Raw genomic sequence first — 22,077 nt, forward strand, 5'->3', positions numbered from 1 at the left:
TGCTAAACATCTGACTGATGATTAATGTGTTGTACATCTAGTAAAAAGCTTTATGTTTGCATCTGTAAAATCTTTTCAACAAAAGCTGCATCCGTACAATCTAGCCACAAACACACTGACTGTACCAAAACCTACAGTTCTTACTCTTCTTTTGACCACAGGTTTTCCTAAATTATGTCATTTAAGACCCTTTGGGCCACTTATTAACAAATCATATAAATGTTCTAATTGACAGTAATAATATCAAAACATAGACATAAACAAACACTAGGGGGAGTTTACTATAGGATATTAAAGAAATCACACATTTTTAAAGTTTTCAGTGCCTTTTGTTTCAAAGAAAATCGAATTGAATCAGCATAAAGTTCCATTTCTTTTTTAAAGGAAATAAAACATGGTTTTCTTCCAGAAATGTTACATCTGTGTATATGAAATTTTGCAAACAAAAGGATCAAATTAATTATATAAATACAATTACTAGTATGGTAAACTCTTTGATTCTCCAAAACACCCAAAACTATATATTTCCAAAATAAAACAAAATCTCTACCAATATTCTGAACAATAAAATCACAAACATTCAAACATCATATATTATGAGCCGTAATTTTAGATAACGTTACGTATTAAATGAGTGAGCGCTGAATAAAGAGACACGTGTTGCCACCTGCTGGAAACAAAGTAAATTACACTTGAGTTCTTTGCGATTTTTTTACATTCGTAATCACTTTGGAGTGACGAAAAAATGTAAAGTATTACGTGAGAACACCTGCGTCTGAACCTGCAATCCTGAATGAAAACCACGGCAAACAGTATGAAAAAGATATCAGAAAATGTACCTTTATTTGGTAATAATCGCTAGTGTGCGTGCGTGCGTGCGTGCGTGCGTGCGTGCGTGCGTGTGTGTGTGTGTGTGTGTGTGTGTAATTCAGCACCGCGCCGTCAGGTGGCAGTAATGCTGTCTAACTCCAGCGTGTCACTATAGAAGAAGAGCGCAGTGACAATAACAACAAGACCGTCTGACATCTCTGCTGTTATTGCCTAATGTGAGGTATCAAATTCATATTAAACATTAGAACAACTCGTTCGGGCTCATTTATAGCTTGATCGTAGGTGGAATATACCAATGATGAGGTTTTATTAATAATACGATCCAAGTTGTTACATCGTTCAATATGTGTCTATTGTAAGTGTTAAACTGGTGCCTTTTGCCATAAGGATGATCTGATCTTGACCATCTAACATCTGAAGATTAAAGAAAACCAGTAAAAGTCCTCTCTGACATCATGGCCCAGCAGAGAGGAGTCAACAGTCTCCAGTTCAACCAGGACCAGAGTAAGTTTAAAACACATTTCCTCAATAACACATCCTGAATATATGGTTTTGATATAATAATATGTTTGGATGACAAAGCTACTCATTGCCTGGTTAATTATATGAAATGACAGATGGTAGTGATTTTAGAGAGCAGGTTGGCTGTTGGCCAGCATTATTTTCAGTGCAATGATATCATAGCATAGCATAGTAAAGTTAATTATATTTTCTTTTCTTTCACTATATCGTTTACTTGTCTTTTAGGTTGTTTCTGCTGTGCCATGGAGACAGGTGTTCGCATTTATAATGTGGAACCTCTAATGGAAAAGGGGCATTTAGGTAAGAAGAATTTGTCTTATTAAAAATGCATGTGGAGTTATCTGTAAATGTTTCTTGTTTTTTCCTGTATTTTTTCCAATTTAATTGGTTTCAGACCATGAGCAGGTGGGCAGCATTGCCTTGTGTTCAATGCTTCATCGATCAAACTTACTGGCAGTTGTGGGAGGCGGAATCAATCCTAAATTCTCTGACATCTCAGGTATGTTGTGACACCAAACCTATAATCAAATAAGTTTACAGTAGAGAATCCTTAAATAAGCTCTTTCATTTTAACGGTTTAAACAGTTTGAGATTCCAATATTTCCAACATTAGTTCAACTTTCATTCTGTTTTTGCCAGTATTAATATGGGACGATGCCCAGGAAGTGCGAGACCCCAAAGACAAACTTGTGCTTGAGTTCACATTCACCAAACCAGTGCTGGCCGTGCGTATGAGACATGACAAGTAAGACACACGATCATTAGGAGGCTCCTGTGATTGATTTGATTTTAATGTGCTGTTTGTACTGTTAATGTCTCATTTCTCTTTTGTCCTTGCATGTGAAGAATCATCATTGTGTTGAAAAATAGGATCTATGTTTATAGTTTCCCAGAAAATCCTGTCAAGCTCTTTGAGTTTGACACTCGGGATAACCCCAAAGGTACTGTAATGATTGTACAGAATACGTACACACATATCAGAAATGTAGTTTTTTGTACATAAGCTGACTTTCATTTCTGCTCTTGTAGGTTTGTGTGACCTTTGCCCTAGTTTGGAAAAGCAGTTGCTGGTTTTCCCTGGACATAAATGTGGCAGTCTACAGTTAGTGGTAAGATGTACTGGGATTGAACAAGCAAATGAAAATGATTTGGAAATATTAAAGCTGACACTGTTTTATGATCAATAGATTTAAAACTGCAAGTCTGTAATTCTTTGACAGGATCTTTCCAACACAAAACCTGGAACCTCTTCAGCTCCGTTCACCATCAACGCCCATCAGAGTGAGATCGCCTGCCTGGCACTGAATCAGCCTGGCAGTGTGGTGGCCTCCGCTTCTAGGAAGGGCACTCTGATCCGTCTGTTTGACACTACGACTCGAGATAAACTAGTGGAACTCCGGAGAGGAACTGACCCTGCAACACTCTACTGGTATTGACCAGTATTGGTTTCTACAATACACAATATACATACAGTATCATACAGCTCTGTTCCATTAGTTGTTGTGTATGAATGTGTAATCCAAACTATCTTTTTCAGCATTAATTTCAGCCACGACTCATCCTTCCTTTGTGCATCAAGTGACAAGGGAACTGTGCACATATTTGCTCTAAAAGACACCAAACTGAACCGTCGCTCGGCGTAAGACTTCGATCAAAACATTCTCAGTTGATCATGTGACTGATATACTTTGCACTTGTTGCAATCATATGTGACTTTTGTTTTTATTAGCTTGGCACGTGTAGGAAAGGTTGGTCCCGTCATCGGGCAGTACGTGGACAGTCAGTGGTCTCTGGCTAATTTCACAGTGCCTGCCGAATGTGCTTGTATCTGTGCCTTTGGGAAAAACACTTCCAAAAATGTCAACTCAGTCATCGGTATGTGCATTTTATTTAGACTTTCAAGAGAACGTTGTGTCTATAAGATTTAGCTCGAAACTTTGCTGATAACGCTATGTTTATTGTTTCTTTTCAAAGCCATATGTGTTGATGGGACATTCCACAAGTACGTCTTCACCCCTGATGGAAACTGCAACCGTGAGGCTTTTGACGTGTATCTGGACATTTGTGACGATGATGATTTCTAAAGCTGGAGATCTTTGATTGATCGGTAGCTAAATGTAAAATAGTACTCAATTTAATTGACCTCTGCTTGTTCTTCTTGAGTTTATGTTACTGGTTTGCATAATCAAATGTACATAAGCGGTCTGTGTGAAGTGAAAAAATGTCTTATAAATCTTATCAACAATGTAGAATTCCAAGGTCTGTGATTATGTCATTGCCTTTAAAAATGTATGACTTTTGAACCTTTGATTTTTCCATCATTCTTTGGACTGATAATGTGATGTTTGTGTAGAAGGACAGAATTTAAGGAATTTAATTTGTAAAGATTGATTGCATCAATACAATCTTTTGAGGTAGAGCTCATAGAGCTGGGTTTTGGCTTTGGGCTTTACTGTGTATTTTTGGCGTTTAATATAACAAATGGGTAATATACGTGTTTGTTAACGCTACAACCTTAAATCTGTAGTGATATAATTTCAAGATTATGATTTATTATGAGCAAATGTTACGAGTAAAAAATACAGATGATTAGACCATTTAGAATGAGTTGGCTTAACACACATTTGTTTATGGTCAGATTACATGTTGTTTTACATTATTTGCATTTATTGAGAAACTGTCAGGACTATGAAAAATGGTTCCATACACTGGATATAATCCACACTAAAAAGTGTACATTTTGATAAAGCCTACTAGACAGGCAGACAGACAAACGTGACTAGACAAAATAAAGAGTTCCCCAGTCACATTACGGCTGTTGTAACACATATAATAAATTATAGATCTTTTTAATTGTAGACTATTGTTAAATTAAAAGTAGATACATGTATTAATAATATAAGCAGTAAAAGTGAATAAAATGGAATTCATAGGTAACGCATACAAAATGAAAGGTAAACATGAGTGTTGTTGACTTCAGCCAGTGGAGGGAGTGTTTTCTGCTCATTTCAACACACGGATGTTCGCACGAACTTTCCCTGACAACCATCAAAAACACAAGACAAAACCCCGAGAGCGTTTCCACGAACATTGCGAGACTGTGTCGTGTCGTTTCGTTTGTGTTGTATGACAGCAGAAGATTGAGCTCGAGGCGGGATTTCTCCTCAGAAAGTGAGTTTTCATTATGCTAACATGTTAGCCGCGCACGCTAAGTCTGCATTACTTAAATACGAAAAACCATAAACCTGTTTCTATATGACCAACGTTACCCGCTCTTTAGAATAATAGTTCTACTTATACCGTGATTTTAGATGTGAGACAGATGTTAGTATTGTGTGAATAGCTCGTTTAATGTGTTTGTTTGTGTTAGCTTTTCTTAGCTTTAGCGGCGCACTGAGAAGCTAAACTGGCCATTTTAACACACTGTATTCTTTTTAAATGGTCTTTTTTTTATTAATTAATCGAAATGACAAGTCGTTAAGTTTGTGAATTTTGTGATTTTAAGATTTGCTCATTTGCATCCGATAAGCAAGGATTTAAGGCTAATGTTGACATTTACATAAGCACGAGACGTCTTGTTTTTGTCCATAAATGTGAATTACTGTGTTTTTCGTGACACGCCTTGTGTTACATAGGATACATTTGACTCTTAGCACATGACTGCGATCTTGCAACCTTCCTTTTCCAACGTGTTTATTTGGCAACCACGGTCCTCGCATTATTCAGAAGACTTCATGATGTTCATTCTTTTATTTCTGTCAGGTTCAGTTTAGTTCAGGATGGCTTCTCGTAAAAAGGTTCTCCTGAAGGTGATTATTCTTGGGGATTCTGGGTGAGTATAAAATGTACTACTATTATAATACTTATGTGCTTTCTATGTCTGTATCTCAGTCTGGTGAGATGCAAATGACATGATGTAGATCATTTCAAGCATAATTTGAGTTTCTCTGTATGACATTTGTTGCGTTTGTTTCCCACAGTGTTGGAAAGACTTCGCTGATGAACCAATATGTCAATAAGAAATTCAGCAATCAGTATAAAGCCACGATCGGTGCTGACTTTCTTACCAAGGAGGTGATGGTGGACGACAGGCTGGTGACAATGCAGGTCTTTAGATCGCAGTTGTATTTCTATTGCATTGAATGAGATCATGTCTTGTGGTGCATGCTAAGCTGCATGTTTAACCTTGTTAGGTCATGTTAGCAGACTTATACAATACATTTTTTCCTGAGGTCCACTTATATTAATATACGCCTGTTTATATAAGCAAATGTATGTATAGCTGATGTATAAAGGTATAAAGTTTAAAGTACTCAAAATTAAGTTGTTTTATAGCCCCAAAAAATAACAATTTGATTTGTCATAATGTGAGCCTTGAAATATTCTTCTGGTCCTTCCAGATTTGGGACACAGCAGGACAGGAGCGGTTTCAGTCTTTGGGCGTGGCTTTTTATCGTGGAGCGGACTGCTGCGTGCTGGTGTACGATGTGACTGCGCCGAACACCTTCAAAACCCTGGACAGCTGGAGGGATGAGTTCCTCATTCAGGCCAGCCCACGCGACCCAGAGAACTTCCCTTTTGTAGTGCTTGGCAACAAGATCGATTTGGAGAACAGACAGGTCTGTGTCCATTCTGCGGTGTATGATTCTAGTACCTTACAAAATGCTTTACGTTGATCTGTGGTCAAATCGCAGCTTCAGTCAGACACTTAAACCGATCGTCTTCTTCACAGGTGACTACAAAGCGAGCACAGGCGTGGTGTCAGAGCAAAAGTGACATTCCATACTTTGAAACCAGTGCAAAAGAGGCCATCAACGTGGACCAGGCTTTCCAAACCATCGCTCGTAATGCCCTTAAACAGGTACGTCAGTACGATGTCTGTCAAGGCCCTGTTACTCATCCTACTAGCGTTTTAAATGCTCATATTGGCGGCTGCTTTACTTCACAGGAGTCTGAAGTGGAGACGTATGACTTCCCGGACCAGATTAAACTGCGAGAGGAAGGAACCGTGTCCTCCGGCGACAGCTGCAGCTGCTGAAAAGACACGCGGAGAACGAGGGGACCCGAGATGCAGAGAGCGGGCGGGAGAGGCCAGCGCACAGGGCGGACCGATTCCTCCGGTGCAGAACATCCAGCATTAAAAAGAAAACACTTTCTCCAAACGTCTATGTAAAGAACTGTTAGGAATTTAAAGAACCTCCCTGCCACAGCATCAGTTTTAATATAACTACCTTTAAGGATATTTCTATGAGAGTAATGAAACGTGATAGTTGTTCTATTATTTACAAATGATTGTTTTTCTTTATTTTGCTGATTGTTGTTTATCTATAGTGTATTCTCTCATCTTCCCATATTACAACAGCCCTTCAGTTCAGACTTTGACTCCTGATTGCACATCTGTCTGTCTGTCCGTTATTAGCGTGCCTTTCATTTGAGGTTGTAGAGAAATTCGCCATCACACTTCCTTATAATTCCTTGTTTGCCAAATTGTTTTGCTGTGTAACCTTAAACTATTCTTTAACTCAAAATAACTCTGCACATAGACACAGTATAAACAGCCCAGTTCGAGCTTGGGCTTAACACATCACAATATTAAAATCCTCATCATCGTTTACGAGTTTATTAGCTGCCGAGGCTCGAAGAAAATGTTTTGATGTTTGTGCCTGAGGATGCCCCGATTAGCATCATGCATGTGGTGCTCGTTTGGTACAAGCTGGATGCTTGGTGTCGGTGTCACGTGACAGTTTTGAGGAGCTGAGATGTATGAAGTGCAATCGGTTTAGTTAAACTAGCAATGCAACATATATTTCTTTTCACTTGAATTGAGGTGATTTCCCAGTTTTAATGAACGAATCATCTAAAATGTTTGAGCTGTTTAATTACTTGGTTAACAATGTATTTTTATTTTATTTTTCCCTAAAAACATCTCTGAGGGGGCTTGATCAAATAGTAGGTTTGATGTACCAGGTCAAATAAAATCTAAAGGCACACGTTAACAAAAAGGCTAAAATATGAAGGATACCTGAAATCACAAATCGATTCCCAACATCTTAAACCATGTCATTTTTCTAACATGTTGTCTTTATTTCTGTCTGCCAGTATTGTAGATCATTATGATTAAAAAAGTTAATCTTAGTGATGTCTGCCAATAGAATACAATAAACATTTGTTCCTCTTTTATACAACAACCACATTTCTGGGAGATTGTTAAATCATCCCTCATTATTATTTTCTGAACAATTCTCCATTAATAAATCTCTATTCAAATGAAAAATCATCCTGCTTCCTTTTTTAAAGTCTTACTATTAACCTTTTACCCAATTCAACCTTTTCTTGACAAAAACACAAATCAACAAGATGCACTGCATTCCACCAACAGAACAAAGGCATATTCAATAACACTTTTTCCATTAAAGTACAAGTCCTAGAAGTCCATCCTGACCACATGGAAGTCGATATCTCCCTCAGACATCTTCAATGCCCAGCTTGTGACACCTGGTGCTCTTCCAGCATCTGAATCTGTTCTCATTCACCTGTTCTTCTCACCAAGTGTCATTGTGAAACAGGTGATCCGAATGCATCCAAAGTTTCCATCACTAGAGACAAGTGATCCAAGAAAGAACTTACTGAAACACGAAGAATACGAGCTTCATCTGCAGTCCATCTCCTGTAATGGCAAAAGAACAAATCAAATGCACTTATTGTACATAATAGAACTGCTGGTTATAGTTAACAATTTAGTGAATGAATTAACATATCACAGATACATAAAACAGGGCACTAATGAAAAAGACATACGGTTGGTAAGATGGTCACTTCAAATGAAAACAGGTTGCACAACAAGATCAGTTTTATGAAACTTGTCCCCCCCAGTGTGGAAAATAAGTGTGTCGACCTAAATCCAAATTGGGGCAACTATTCTTAACACTGGACTCATTTAAGTGACTAGTTATTCCGTTAAACGTACACAGACAGTGTTTGTCCTGAAACAACCATAGTTTTGGCGATTCCTCCTTTTCTAGGTTCTGGATCAGGGGATAGAGACTGCAGGGCAATAACTGCCTCTCTCTCCGTGGGGAATGGTACCTTTAAAAAGCTGACGTTTTGTGGAGTTAAAGAAAACAAGACTTTAAAATAACTTCTATTACACATGGACTGTTCTGCTGTGCTACTTTGCCGCACACGTCTTGTCGGATTAAACCCCACCGCAAACAAGTAAATTAAGCATTTGTCCGAACAAATTCTAAGTGCCATGAAATATGTAACTTATATTATACATTTAACTGTATAATAGCTATGTTTAAATAGTAGAATATTTCAAATACAGCAGTAAAAGGATACAATTCGAGTTTTCCATTTGAACCATTTTCACTCGTGCAAACCGCCATGTTGACATGTTTTGTTTAGTTTCCGATTGGAAGCAGCATTTTCGTCACGCGTCTATAAAAGCAAAATGAATTTCCTAAAGGAACATTCGACAATCTCCATTGTCTTTTGAAAAGCTGATTAACTTACATGTACATGTTGTATTTACAGGCACAACGATATGAAATACAGTACTTATTAAAACAACTTATTTTTCAGTGTTCATAATAACTGATGTCATACTGGATGATTGTTTTTAAAAACTCCATTGATAAACTGCAGCGTATTAATATTGCATTAATTTGAAATAATAGTATATACTATATACTAAATGAGCAAGAGAGAGAACAAATGCCGCTTATGTATTTCGACTCGTAATTGAATCGGTTCATTTAAATGATCCATTCGAACGAACCGAGCAGAACTCGCTTCCTACGATTTATAAGGCTTTCAAATTCTTCGCGAGAGAACAAGGAGTCGTTTAGCTTTTCACAGCAAAAGCTGAAACTAAAATACACATCTTAAGTCGCACCTGCGACCTGCAGTCGATAAGTGTCATGCAGCATCTTCGCACATCTATCGTGTTTGTCGTGTGCGTCATTTTCACACGCAGGCGTGGACTCGCCGATGATGCCCAAAATGCCATCTAGGTAGGCAGCTTTCTAGGATATGAGACACGTCCAGTGGCTCGGAGAGGCGCGTTCGGATCTTCAGTGCTCCGCGGGTTTCTTTTATCGGGTGAGACGCAACAGAATAAATGCATGCTTTTGTGTCAATGAAAAGTTGTTCCTTTAATGAAAAATCTAATACCATTAACGACAGATACTAAATATGTTTAATTAAATCACGTGGCTCGTTTTTTAGGCTATATGGTTATTTTCCTACAGGTGGATTTCGCTTCTCTTTTTGGTAAATAACCAGCTTTCCTATTAAGGTGATAGAGTTTTTGTTTGGTAAAATTCAGTCATTTGTTTTTCATCTAAAAATATGTATATAAATGTATGCTTAATTTTTATGAAAAAACGAATAGAATAACCATTTTATTAAACTGTATTAAATAACTGTAATAAAAACAATTTGCAAAAGTAAAATAAATGTGTATATAAAGGTATATTTAGCATTTAATTTCGTTTGTAATTTTATTTTTTCTCTGTGTTCATATGTATTTCATTGAGGTCTATGGTGTTTTATAATTTTCTGACGTTCTTCCGAATTTCAGTTTTTTCTGTTTAGTTTCGTTTGATCTCTGTTCTCATTCTTACCAGCACCTATAAGTGTTCTTTCTGGGATCAAAATCTTCTTCTTTTTCTGGCATCAGTTAAATAAATACATCCATTTCAAACACTGAACCCGTATGTATCTGTCTTACTGTGTGTTTTATTCAATTCATTATTGGATTGGATTGCGTTTTGTAGATGTGTAATCCTCCAGTGGTGTTGGCACATTCGGGGTCTCTTGGGCTGATGGGAACTCTCCGTGACCTCCAGTTCGCCCTGCAGACGAAGATCGAGGAGCTGCGACAACGTGACGCCCTTATCGATGAGCTAGAGCTGGAGCTGGACATGAAAGATGACCTCATCAGACAGCTACAGGCCGAGCTGGACCGTCTCCGCACCGCCTCTGTCTCGCACAACCCCTCTGGGGCAACAGAAAACACAGGTGAGAACTACATAAACACAAACAAACATAATAAGAAAAACATCATCCAACCCAGGGGTTTTAAAAGTAGGATGGATTGTTACTTTATAAAACTGTTTTGTATGGTTCTACTTTGTTGATTTTACTGGCACCGGAGCAGCGATGCCAGATGAGCCTCAGCGCACTAAACGTCAGGCTATATCAGCTGAACCCACAGCGCTGGACCCAAATCAACTCACTCACGTCACCTTAACCAACTACAGCAAGAGTGAAGAGTGAGACGCCACCCTACAGTTTCAAACAAGCAACAGGTTGTTCCATTTCTTTTTAACCCTCCCTGATCATTGCAGATCGCGACACTTGATCCAGAAGGCTTTGCTGGAAAACGATTTCATGAAGCACATAGAAGCCAGCCAGATCCTCACCATCATGGACTGCATGTATCCCACCACCCTGGCACAGGGATGCTGTGTCATCCAGGAGGGCGATGACGGCTCTACTGTCTACGTACTCGAAGGTGAGAAACATCATTGTGCATTTATGTCATCAAGTTCAATTCGATCTGTATTATAAAACAATATAATTAAAAATAAATATACACACAACCAATTACCAATTACAAAAAAGGAGAATTTTCACGAGGGCTTTTAGTAGACATCTTTTGAACTGAAGATAAGAAAGTAGGATTTTAAGCATTTCTCAGAAATATACTTTATGTACTTCTCATGCTTAAAATACGCTGTATATACACTATATGTATATACTATAAGTTGACTTATACTCAGAGAAAAGTATATTTGACCAGTATAAAAACCGAGTGTATACTTCAAAGTGTAATGGCATAAACCCAAAATATATTAGTGAACAATCAGTATATAACTTCTAGTTGAGTTGCAGTACAAATGAAACGCGTATGTGTAAACGAGTTTACTACTGAAAGTGTACTGTAACATTTAAAGTATACTTAAAAGGATACTTTTAAAAACTAAAAAAGGATGCCAATTTAGTCTCAAGTAATATTGAAATTGCACACTTACAAGTATACTACTAGTACATTGATATTAGAATACACACTACATTAAGTATTTTCTTAAGTATACTTATTAAAATGAGCTTGAAGTACACTTCTTTTTTTTTTAGGGAAACACAGGGTGAACTGTCCACAGTATTTGCTTTATTTTTAGTCTTCGGGGTGTTTCGTATTAACCTGTCTGAAGTGACCCGCACAGGCAATCATCTGTTTCTGACAGTGTTCCTATATGAAGAGAGAGAGAGAACACTTCAAATGACGTGCTCTTTTATGTCCTGCCGGTTTCTGACCGCACACCCTGCACTGACAATAAAACACAGACAAATGCTGCAAAGGGAATTCAGATGCATGTGATGTTACCATGCTTATATGCTTACAATATTGATAAGAGAATCTCACAAATACACAAGATTTACACGCACACATTACACATTTGAAAAGAGAAAAACACGATGATGTATCCTTAAAGACATTTCAAGTTCAATGAATAGTGTCTTTCCTCAAAATACTCAGTTTTGGCAGGTAATGTGTTCCATCAGTTTCGTTCCATTCACAGGCTCAGGTTTGTTTATCTTGTTTGTGTGTGTTGTTTACAGAGGGGTTGGTGGAGGTCACTAAAGGAGGACACAAACTGTGCACCATCGAGCCTGGAAAGGTGTTCGGTGAGCTGGCGATACTCTACAACTGCACACGCACGGCCACCGTCACGGGTGAGATTGTTAGAGGTCATGTGACGCATGAAATATTTCAAACTGATGTTCTGAAGTAGCTACATTCTTAAAACATGTTCATTTCATGTTCAGTGTATTCCGTGTGTTAAATATTGTGAATTTGGCACTGAGAACGGTCACAAGGGACCGAATCGTTTGTCACTTTGCATTCCAGTTTTTATCTCACAAGTGATGGTAATTCTTCATTGTTGGAGTGTTTTGAATCTTTTTTTCCAATAAATTGAATACTTTGTGCTTTATTAACATGACTAAATCTGTACATTTAGGGGCAAAGACATGCACATGGGATTAGACAAATGTTCAAAAAGAGAATTGAAGTGTCCATAGCTTTCATCAAACTAACAAAAAAAAGAGAGTTTAGAAATGACGTAACATTCAATACACAAAAACTCCTGAATACAAAGTTTCTTTCTCAGCCGCTGATGCTGTGTGTCGTTCTACAGTCTCCCTTTGCTTCTGAGATTTAGTTCAGCTCTATAAATTGCTGCCTCCCGTTGAGGGAACGGGCTCTGGATTCTGTGTAATTGCTGAGATGTTTGACCATATGGTTTTTCTGTTGTTTTGTCCTTTACGACACACCGGTTTAGCGTGATGGATTGAGGTGAAATGAGCTGACTGTCTGTTTAATTTCAAGAACGAAAATGCAATTAAAAGCCATCCGTTGGGTGTCCCGGTTCATGCAGAGATTCGTCTTTAGTTCTCTGTACCAATCTCACCTATGAAGAACTACACTGAAAAAAAAGAACTTGGAGATTTTACTTAATAAAATCCTTGTAACAATTTGCACGAAATTAAAATAAAACTAAAATTTGCTGCTATAATGCAAGTACAATTTACTAACCAGAATTAAGTCAATTCTACTTATTAAATACATTTAGTTTATGTTAAAATATCAAGTAAATGTTACTTAAAGTAAACAAAAAAAATTGCGCTGAACAAAAACATGTAACTTTCCGGATCACTTACTTTCATATTGAAATATAATATTTTTTTACAACATAGATGGTCAAGTAGCACAGTTACTGCTCAATAAGTGAAATAACACACATCATGACTCATTATCAGCCTAGGCACAAGCACCACTCTTCTTAAAAATAATACCAAAACTCTCCTATCTCAAAGATAAATCAACAAAGAACACCATCTAGTCTTTTTTTTTTACTGAAAAACACTTAAAACGACATTTAATCTGGAAAATGAATCTCCTAATGCAGTCAGATGCAAAGCATGCTGGGAACTACAGATCAACTGCCAAGGTAGTTATATATACAAAAATGATTTATGTAGTCTCAACACAAAATAAATACGTACATTTAATTTGACCAATTTATATGGGTTTAGCATAATAAAATTGAGTTGGATTTACGTAATCATTTTTTCAATTAAAATTACTCAAAAAAAATCTTAATAACCAAAATTAGTAGATTTTATTCCCAAGATTTATACGTTATTTTAACTCAATTTTTTGTTAAAAACAGAAACATAATTATATTAAGTATATTTTAATAATTTATTTTCATAAAATCTACGAAGGCAAATATACATTTTTTTCAGTGTATGAACAAATCTGTTTGAGGTGAATATTTGAACAAAAGTACAACAGAACTACTGCTTAATAGATACCGTGGTGTCATAATAGCAGTCATGTCACATTGTAAATGGAAGAAAAAGTTTAAAATGTAATATCTCTGAGTGAGGAACTGATGGAAAATGACTGACAGTCTTTGAAATTCAAGGTCATCTTTTAATTCACACTCCGAGCTGAACGAAACGCTGACGTGAGAATGAAATAACAGCTTCGTGCTTTAGGCAATTTCGTTTTATTCCATCAGTCTCTTCTGAGCTTTCTCTTGTATTTGCTGTTTTTGTGAAGGTCGTCTATTAGATGTCTCTGAATTGGAGACGCAAAACCTTGATTTGAACATCTATTTTATGCAGCAGTTTCTTAAAGGATTGTTTAGAGTTCAATACAACCTATAGTGCAACATAAACATGACATTTTGAGAAATGTGATTTCTTGATGTGTTCTGAGCTCTTATTGACTGTTTTATGTTAGTCATACATTTTAGTTTTTTAATGAAAGAAACTAATTTGTTTTTCACAATTTTGTCTGTCAAACTCATTTCAGGCACAAAACAATAGCGCCCGGTTCTCTGAAACATCTCGTTTCGAGATCCACCTATGGGAAGGGCATCCGTACCTGACCTCTGTAGAAGCATCCAATTGCACCAAGTCTGGCTAGACAGACAGGAGCGCGAGCCCTATGCCAGGTGAGGACCCGCCCCTCACCTAATGCATAAAGGCTACTGCACGCGTTACCTTTCCTCAGTGAGCATATTTGCTTCTCGTGCAGCAAGCGGGGCAAACTTTTTGGATCTCTCCACTCGATGTTTCAGAGAACCGGGGTTACGACAGTAACCTATTGTTCTCTATCATCATCTCGTTTCGAGATCCACCTATGGGAGAACTGGACAGCTCCCCGGTTGCCCAATACACTCAACAAGGGTCTGCAAGCCAGAGGACGGTCACCCGAATGGGCGGTGCCAGACACGACACAAAAAGCAACCCCAACACATAGAGAGGGAGCTAAGTAACAGATTTACAGGTGACATGAGATAGCATGCACACATAAGTGATCCTGGCAGTGCACATAGGAAAACATGTAAGGTGCCAGGAGAAAGCTGGTATATGTAACAGGCAAGATGCTTAGTGACGTAAGTATGCTAAGCTCGACCTACCAAGCTTAAAAGGGGTTAAGGAAGGCTATGATGAGCCCACCCCTAAAACAGAATGAGCTACCGGGGTCCTGGTAACATCCAGCCGGTAGTATCTGACAAACGAATGAGGAGAAGTCCAACTAGCTGCGGCACAGATGTCCTGTAGCGAAACTCCTATGAACATGGGGGCTGCACGCCCATACCGAGCGATGCCATATCCTTAACCTCCAGACCCGTTAAGCCGTGCTTCAGGTCGAGCGGGTCATTCCAAAAATGGCGCATGTGCTTTGCGCACGCGGGGACGCGGACCGGCTGGGGGGCCGAGGAGCTTGCTGTCATAAATGTCCCTCTCCTGATCGGCGGTTTTCCGGAGAGCCGGCCAAACGATGCCGAGCCGAGCGGCAGCTCGTTCACACACCTCGAGGAGGATCGCGTGCGGTTGTGCAGCTGTGCCGCTAACTGGAGGAACTTGGACGGACGGGATGGTGTCCTCCGAGCCATCGAGCAAAGAGGGATCTTCATCCTCACCCGAGCTGGCAGGCACACCATGAAACGCCGAAACACCGGCTAGGATATCGACAAGTAAACCCTCTTCTGCCTGGTTGGCCCAATTGAGAGATGGCAGACTCCGGGAGGCCCCCAGATCTGCGCCGCTCTCAACCGCTTCAGCATCCGAGTCGCACTGTTCGTCGTCGGTAGAGGCAATCTTAAGGCGGCGCCTGAGAAGCCTCCCTGCTGAAAAAAACAATAGAACCCCAACAGAAACCATTACAGAAATTCTAATGGTTTACAATAAAATACCATTATGAACCATTAGATTTTCCATTAAAACCATTACAAAATGCCTTTTTGTAGTGTGTTTTGGGCATTATTCCAGTAGGGTTTAACATTCCACCAATAGAATCCATCACATACCAGTAGAACCATTACAGTTTCCATTTAAACCAATACAAATCCCTTTAAAACCAATAAAACCATTATAACTTCTTTAATGGTTTCTATTGATTTTTTCAGCAGGGCTCTTAGGCAGGGCGAGGCAATGGCTGCAGTTTTCTGGCAGCGAAAGTGCTTCTTCGGCGTGCTTAAACCCCATACACATGACGCAATAGGGATGGGTATCCCTCGCGGCAATAAGGGAGCCGCAGGTGGCAGGGCATGCACGCGACTGCGGGTCCGATGGGGGAGCAGATCGTTTATCCATGCGGAGCGTAGAAACAGGCGGGCAGCCTGGTAATTGAAAGGGTGGCAAGCCGACCAACGGAAGATAAATAGCAACAAACCGTAAAATCCTGACAACACGCCTGGCGAAGGCTGATCAGAGATATGTCCTTCTGTAGGCCACGTGAAGTCAGACAAGCACAGTAAAGCTGCGGAGCAAAGAGGTCGAGAGAAGCGAATGTCAACTGAGGAAAGGTAGCGCGTGCAGTAGCCTTTATGCATTAGGTGAGGGGGCGGGTCCTCACCTGGCATAGGGCTCGCGCTCCTGTCTGTCTAGCCAGACTTGGTGCAATTGGATGCTTCTACAGAGGTCAGGTATGGATGCCCTTCCCATAGGTGGATCTTGAAACGAGATGATGATAGAAAACATGATAACAGAATACACACAAGGACACGAGAAGATGTGATGTAACTTCCACCTTTTTACACGGAGCAAAATCCACCCACAGTCAGCAACCCAGAATGGCTACAAGGCGTACAAATACGAGCTTGCCATTGTTTCATTCAAACCCATTGCCCCATAAACTTCCATTATAAACCCTCCATACCCACATACACATGAGTTGGCATTTAAAGGAATCGCAGGGGGCATTTCTCATCACAATGATGTGTTTTGCAGCACATTTAGTTTAGTCAACTCTTTGCTGCGACCAATTGATTGGTCGTAATTAAGTTTATTAGTGTTTAAGTATGAATATTAACAGTATGGGTCATGCTGCGTGATGTTTGTTTGTGTTTTTGTGGGCTGACAGAATAATTACATTGAGTAGGACGTGACGAGTTTCAAAGCTGTCAGTTCTGTTTGGTGGTTAATAGCCTTGCTGAAAAACAATAGAACCCTGCCCAAAATGCAATAGAAAAGTTTATGGATTTAATGGTTATAAAGGGAGTTGTATTGGTTTTAAAGGAAACCACAATAGTGTTTACTGGTGTGTGTGATGGTTTCAGGTGATTCCCTCCTGAAAAAAAACATAGAAACCATCACAGAAATTCTAATGCTTTGCTTTCCATTAAAACCATTACAAAATGCCTTTTTGTAGTGTGTTTTGGGCATTATTCCAATAGGATTTAACATCCCACCAATAGAATCCATCACACACCAGTAGACACCATTATAGTTTCCATTAAAACCAATACAAGTCCCATTATAACCATTTAAACCATCCCTGCTGAAAAAAACAATAGAAACCATTAAAGAAATTATAATGGTTTTAATGGGTTTAAAGGGATTTGTATTGGTTTTAATGGAAACTGTAATGGTTCTACTGGTATGTGATGGATTCTATTGGTGGGATGTTAAATCCTACTGGAATAATGCCCAAAACCCACTACAAAAAGGCATTTTGTAATGGTTTTAATGGAAAAAGCTAATGGTTCATAATGGTATTTTATTGTAAACCATTAGAATTTCTGTAATGGTTTCTGTTGGGGTGCTATTCAGCAGGGCAGTCTTAAAAGCACAAGACATTACAGTGAAGTTATTCTGGATAATATCAGCTCACTAGTATTAGAAGTATGTGTTTGCATTGAATGTAAACGAATGTAACTGAAAGGATTTATTACATTTTGCTGTGGTTTTCTCGTTTTTTTTTTCTCTGTAAAACACAAAAAGCAGAATTTGGAGGAACGTTCTCACTGTTTGTGATCAGTGTCTGTCATTTGAGATGAGATGTGAGGTAGTTGCACATTTTCACAATTGATTGACTTTTTCCTTCTTCCTTTTCTCGGCTCGTCTTTCCTCGCAGCTCTGACTGATATCAAACTATGGGCCATAGACCGTCAGGGTTTTCAAACCATCATGATGAGAACGGGTCTTCTCAAGCATTCAAACTACATGGAATTTGTGAGAAGGTAAAACCGCATTAAATCAAATGAAACAAAAACCAGACTTGAAATAATAGAAATACTAGTAATGTAAGGAGAATTATGTTTCCAGTGTGCCCTCCTTTAAGACCCTCACAGAAGACGTGCTGAGTAAAGTCGCTGATGTTTTGGAAGAGGTGAGACGTTCTGAACACACTTTCAAGCTTTTATGTTAGTGAACTCAACTGTTGTTAATGGTGTCTTTGTCCTGTAGACGCACTACAGCGATGGCGATTACATCATTCGACAAGGAGCCACCGGAGACACGTTCTTCATCATCAGTGACGGTCAGGTGAGAAAGAGCCAACCGATGTTTCTTGCAGCTTCGCCATTCAGGGTATAACTCCGATGAGAAATGATGTAATTCTGCACGCAGGTGAGGGTCACCCAGCAGAAATCAGCCAATGAGGAGCCAGCGTTCCTGTCCACACTCTCAAGAGGCGATTGGTTCGGAGAACAAGCTCTTAAAGGGTCAGTGAGGGTCTGGATTTGAGCAAATGTACAGAAGATTATAATGGATTCTCCATTTCATCCATTTTTTATTTCCTTTAAGGGAAGATGTGCGTACGGCGAACGTAACAGCCATCGGTGATGTGACGTGTCTGGTTGTGGACCGAGAGTAAGGAGCTCGTAGTACAATCACAATCGGTTACAATCACAAAATCACATTATTCAAGTCAAAATCAACACAGCAATCATAATATCTGATCCTTTTATTCTACGCAGGTCTTTCAAACAGCTCATCGGTGGGCTGGACAACATGAGCAACAAAATGTACGAAAGCGAGGAGGTGAAGGCCAAGTAAGCACATGTTCTCCTTTTATTATTATTATTACAGAAATTCTTCTGGATAATTAAAATATCAGACATTTCTTCTAGGTTGGAAGCGGAGGCCGCATTCTTCTCCAGCTTGTCTCTAAGCAACTTCCGCGTCGTCTGCACGCTGGGGATGGGAGGATTCAGTCGCGTGGAGCTGGTAGAAATGACATTAAAGCACCAGATCCGTCATGATGTAGATGTGCATAGAAAGTGTGTGTTCTTGCTCTCCACGCAGGTGCAGCTGAAAAACGACCACAGTCGCTCCTTTGCCATGAAGGTCCTGAAAAAGCGTCACATCCTGGACACCAGTCAACAAGAACACATTTTGTCGGAAAGACGGATCATGATGGAAGCTCACAGTCCCTTTACTATCAGGTCAGCACAACTGAAATCAATGACGGGTGTCCTGGTGGCGACTTTACTGTGTAAAGCAAAAACATTTCAAGAGAAAGTTCACAAACATTTCAATTCTGTTCGAAATTCTTCAAAACCTACTGTATATGTGAAACAAAAAAGAGGATATTTTGAGAAATGTCTCAGTGGTTTTGTTTCCATTCAATGGAAGTCAATGGTGTCTCATGTTTTTCGGTTACCATCGTTCTTCAAAATATCTTCTTTTGTTTTCTGCAGAACAAATTTTCATTTATGAGTGAAATTAAAACTGTTTTTTGATCAGAATAGTAAGCGAATTTGCATTTAGTCCATGATGTCATTTACATTTTAACATCAAGAATGAATTTAATCAAGTTTGTCTGGATGAAAGTTTTTCTTAGTCATATATATATATATATATATATATATACAGTTGTGGCCAAAAGTGATGTCCAAATAAAAACATCTAAATATCATTAAGCATATTTCTTATATTTTATTCATATGATTTCTTTAACAAAGTACCATACATCTCATATTTTGACGGTTTAATCAAACCTGAGGGGGGCAAATAATGTATACAAATATGGCCACTACTGTACATAACTATATAATGGCCCATGATGTTTTTATCTTTCAATAAATAAGACCCTATGATTGTATGTTTCAGATTGTATCGGACCTTCAGAGATTCCAAGTACCTGTACATGTTACTGGAGGCGTGTTTGGGAGGAGAGCTGTGGACTCTGCTCAGAGACAGGTATCATAAACATCTTGTTTACGTTAAGTTTTTATTGTTCCCGTTGACTTTTCTGGATGTGTTGTGGCTGTGTTCTTAGGGGTTCATTTGATGACGGCACCACACGCTTCTACACTGGATGTGTGGTCGAAGCTCTGGCTTTTCTCCACTGCCGTGGAATCATCTACAGAGACCTGAAGCCTGAGAACATCATACTGGATCATCGTGGATATGCCAAGCTGGTACCCACTATACACTGTTACTGGCTTACTGGGTGGTGCTGCCAATGGTTCAAGATTTGAGCTGAATGTTTTACAACAAAATTCTGACATGAGAAAGAAAGAAGCCATTTGAGCTGTTGTTGTCTAGGTGGATTTTGGTTTTGCAAAGAAAGTCGGCTTGGGGAAGAAGACTTGGACGTTTTGTGGAACTCCAGAATACGTGGCTCCTGAGATCATCTTGAATAAAGGTCATGATGTATCGGCAGACTGCTGGTCTCTAGGAATCCTCGTATTTGAGCTGCTGAGTGGAAGGTTTGTTGGTACACAAACAAACAAAAACAAGATCTTTTAATAGTACATACTAGAGTTCATTTGCAAAAAGTCGTTTTTTTTTATTTTTAAAAATCATGTTTTTTTTACTGTGCATTCCAGGTAATATCAATCAAACTGCAGTTGAGTTGTTTTGATTAAGTTATAGTATGAAAAGTAAAGCTAACTAACACAATAAAAACTTTTTCATCTGTTTTGCAAATGAACTCTTCACAGGTTCATTGTCAAGTTAAAAGTTGAACTATTACGGTTAAAAGTAACTATTTACACTTATTGAGTGCTAAGTGCTTCTTAGCTAAAAAATGTGTGATTCCAGTTTGACATCATGTCGCAAAAGTGTTTAACATGAACAAGTTAGTATCATAACGCTGCCATTTTTAAGAAGGTTAAAGTTTCTCCAGTTCCTTACAAGTTCACCCAAATTATGAACACAATTTTCCTCTTTCAACTCAAGCCCACCTTTCTCAGGATCCGATCCCATGAAGACATATAACATTATTCTGCGAGGAATCGACATGGTCGAGTTTCCCAAGAAAATCACTAAGAGCGCAGCAAACTTGATCAAGAGACTGTGCAGGTGTAATCTCAGTATTTTTATGTCTTAACCTGCTGTTCGGGAAATACACACATGCAGCGTAACGTTTTTGTGTACATGTGTGTAACAGGGACAATCCATCTGAGAGACTTGGCAACCAGAGGAACGGTGTTAAGGACATCCAGAAACACAAGTATGCGTGTCCATCGGGATTTGTAGTTGTGACATGCTTCTGTCTTATTTTTAATTATTAAAAGTCATTTATGTAACCACCCTATGTTGCTCCAAATACTTCGTGCAATGAAAAACATCATTGTAGTCCATAAAACAAGTGTCTTATATTCCAATTAAATATTTACTGTGAATATTTTCATGTACCATGGCGACTGGTCTGTTCAAAATATTTTTGTGTTTGTCATACAAACACATGTTGACATGAGGCTAATTCAATAATCATAAAATGTACTCTTCAAGATCTCTTAATGAAATGTTTGCTTTTGATGATTTTGAACTGCAGATGGTTCGAGGGCTTTAACTGGGATGGTCTTCGTGAAGGCACTTTAACACCCCCCTTAATACCGTCTGTAAGTGTGGAACCATTTAACTCAGAAATTTACACGTGGTTGCTCTAGACTGCCATTCTCTAAATAAGGATTAACTGTAAATCTTTGCCTTTGAGAAAAGTAGTTTGAGATGGTAATTTATTCTATATGCTGCAGGTGGAAGGCCCTTTGGACACAAGCAATTTCGACTGTTTCCCCAACGATACAGATGAACCACCGCCTGATGAGGAATCCGGCTGGGATATGGAGTTCTGATTGGATGGACCGATGGCCAAATGCAGCGGCGGGGAAAAAATAAAGGGTCCATTCCAAAATTGAATTTAATCAGCATCTCTAGACGTATTGTGGCCATTTCAGTCTAGTGTCTGTTGAATTTCAACAAAATCAAACCTCAGGCGTGGCATAAAATCAACAGCAAAGTGAAAGACTGACAGGATGACAAAAAGTGAGAACTGTGATAAAAATCCAGGTTATCACAATACAAAAATATTTTTGAACTTTTCCTAAAGACATGTAGAAATATTACTGTCGTGTTGCTTAAAAGTGAATATGAACGTTTTATTTGCAGTATTTGAGGTGTGAA

The 22,077-nt window shown here is 38.8% G+C and overlaps 4 protein-coding genes across 9 annotated transcripts; 3 read left to right on the top strand and 1 right to left on the bottom strand.

Moving 5' to 3' along the window:
• The first annotated feature begins 941 nt into the window (after window positions 1–941).
• Window positions 942–4,148, top strand: wdr45 (WD repeat domain 45). 2 transcript variants are annotated; one of them, XM_057320277.1, is made up of 11 exons: window positions 942–1,051; window positions 1,219–1,335; window positions 1,579–1,653; window positions 1,748–1,852; window positions 1,993–2,098; window positions 2,200–2,294; window positions 2,383–2,462; window positions 2,574–2,782; window positions 2,891–2,992; window positions 3,083–3,228; window positions 3,328–4,148. In XM_057320277.1, exons 2-11 carry the CDS (start codon window positions 1,287–1,289, stop codon window positions 3,435–3,437), a joined length of 1,077 nt encoding a protein of 358 aa, XP_057176260.1. In that variant the 5' UTR covers window positions 942–1,051; window positions 1,219–1,286; the 3' UTR covers window positions 3,438–4,148. The 2 variants fall into 2 exon arrangements, with proteins under 2 accessions (XP_057176260.1, XP_057176259.1); XM_057320276.1 differs by lacking the exon at window positions 942–1,051 and having other exon boundaries at window positions 1,060–1,335.
• A 184-nt stretch (window positions 4,149–4,332) lies between these two features.
• Window positions 4,333–6,727, top strand: zgc:100918 (Ras-related protein rab7-like). Its single transcript, XM_057320282.1, has 6 exons — window positions 4,333–4,524; window positions 5,116–5,185; window positions 5,334–5,460; window positions 5,754–5,972; window positions 6,086–6,214; window positions 6,302–6,727. The coding sequence occupies exons 2-6, from the start codon at window positions 5,133–5,135 to the stop codon at window positions 6,389–6,391; spliced, it is 618 nt and encodes a 205-aa protein (XP_057176265.1). The 5' UTR covers window positions 4,333–4,524; window positions 5,116–5,132; the 3' UTR covers window positions 6,392–6,727.
• A 686-nt stretch (window positions 6,728–7,413) lies between these two features.
• Window positions 7,414–8,796, bottom strand: LOC130545653 (EKC/KEOPS complex subunit LAGE3). Its single transcript, XM_057320283.1, has 3 exons — window positions 8,695–8,796; window positions 8,321–8,449; window positions 7,414–8,020 (listed from the first exon to the last, which is right to left on the bottom strand). The coding sequence occupies exons 1-3, from the start codon at window positions 8,739–8,741 to the stop codon at window positions 7,906–7,908; spliced, it is 291 nt and encodes a 96-aa protein (XP_057176266.1). The 5' UTR covers window positions 8,742–8,796; the 3' UTR covers window positions 7,414–7,905.
• A 485-nt stretch (window positions 8,797–9,281) lies between these two features.
• Window positions 9,282–22,018, top strand: LOC130545645 (cGMP-dependent protein kinase 1-like). 5 transcript variants are annotated; one of them, XM_057320270.1, is made up of 21 exons: window positions 9,376–9,456; window positions 9,606–9,627; window positions 10,134–10,377; window positions 10,517–10,631; window positions 10,707–10,873; window positions 11,983–12,096; window positions 17,798–17,903; window positions 17,989–18,052; window positions 18,130–18,207; window positions 18,292–18,386; window positions 18,469–18,534; window positions 18,642–18,716; window positions 18,795–18,891; window positions 18,970–19,109; window positions 19,777–19,866; window positions 19,946–20,087; window positions 20,215–20,378; window positions 20,851–20,973; window positions 21,062–21,124; window positions 21,449–21,515; window positions 21,651–22,018. In XM_057320270.1, exons 3-21 carry the CDS (start codon window positions 10,134–10,136, stop codon window positions 21,747–21,749), a joined length of 2,109 nt encoding a protein of 702 aa, XP_057176253.1. In that variant the 5' UTR covers window positions 9,376–9,456; window positions 9,606–9,627; the 3' UTR covers window positions 21,750–22,018. The 5 variants fall into 5 exon arrangements, with proteins under 5 accessions (XP_057176252.1, XP_057176253.1, XP_057176255.1 ...); XM_057320272.1 differs by having other exon boundaries at window positions 9,403–9,456; window positions 9,606–9,652; XM_057320269.1 differs by lacking the exon at window positions 9,606–9,627 and having other exon boundaries at window positions 9,282–9,456.
• The last annotated feature ends 59 nt before the right edge of the window (window positions 22,019–22,077 follow it).

Source organism: Triplophysa rosa, linkage group LG22 (genome assembly GCF_024868665.1).
Source record: "Triplophysa rosa linkage group LG22, Trosa_1v2, whole genome shotgun sequence".
Taxonomy (NCBI): domain Eukaryota; kingdom Metazoa; phylum Chordata; class Actinopteri; order Cypriniformes; family Nemacheilidae; genus Triplophysa; species Triplophysa rosa.

Excerpts from the sequence above, each read along its gene's own strand:
- wdr45 (XM_057320277.1), top strand. The coding sequence starts at position 1,287 with ATGGCCCAGCAGAGAGGAGTCAACAGTCTCCAGTTCAACCAGGACCAG. Across the intron at positions 1,654-1,747 it reads AATGGAAAAGGGGCATTTAG|ACCATGAGCAGGTGGGCAGC; the intron begins GTAAGAAGAATT and ends AATTGGTTTCAG. Across the intron at positions 2,295-2,382 it reads CACTCGGGATAACCCCAAAG|GTTTGTGTGACCTTTGCCCT; the intron begins GTACTGTAATGA and ends CTGCTCTTGTAG.
- zgc:100918 (XM_057320282.1), top strand. The coding sequence starts at position 5,133 with ATGGCTTCTCGTAAAAAGGTTCTCCTGAAGGTGATTATTCTTGGGGAT. Across the intron at positions 5,186-5,333 it reads ATTATTCTTGGGGATTCTGG|TGTTGGAAAGACTTCGCTGA; the intron begins GTGAGTATAAAA and ends TGTTTCCCACAG. Across the intron at positions 6,215-6,301 it reads CTCGTAATGCCCTTAAACAG|GAGTCTGAAGTGGAGACGTA; the intron begins GTACGTCAGTAC and ends TTTACTTCACAG.
- LOC130545653 (XM_057320283.1), bottom strand. The coding sequence starts at position 8,741 with ATGGCGGTTTGCACGAGTGAAAATGGTTCAAATGGAAAACTCGAATT. Across the intron at positions 8,450-8,694 it reads TCAAATGGAAAACTCGAATT|CTTTTTAAAGGTACCATTCC; the intron begins GTATCCTTTTAC and ends ACAAAACGTCAG. Across the intron at positions 8,021-8,320 it reads TCAGGACAAACACTGTCTGT|GAGATGGACTGCAGATGAAG; the intron begins GTACGTTTAACG and ends TTGCCATTACAG.
- LOC130545645 (XM_057320269.1), top strand. The coding sequence starts at position 9,388 with ATGAGACACGTCCAGTGGCTCGGAGAGGCGCGTTCGGATCTTCAGTGC. Across the intron at positions 20,088-20,214 it reads ATCGTGGATATGCCAAGCTG|GTGGATTTTGGTTTTGCAAA; the intron begins GTACCCACTATA and ends GTTGTTGTCTAG. Across the intron at positions 20,974-21,061 it reads TTGATCAAGAGACTGTGCAG|GGACAATCCATCTGAGAGAC; the intron begins GTGTAATCTCAG and ends TGTGTGTAACAG.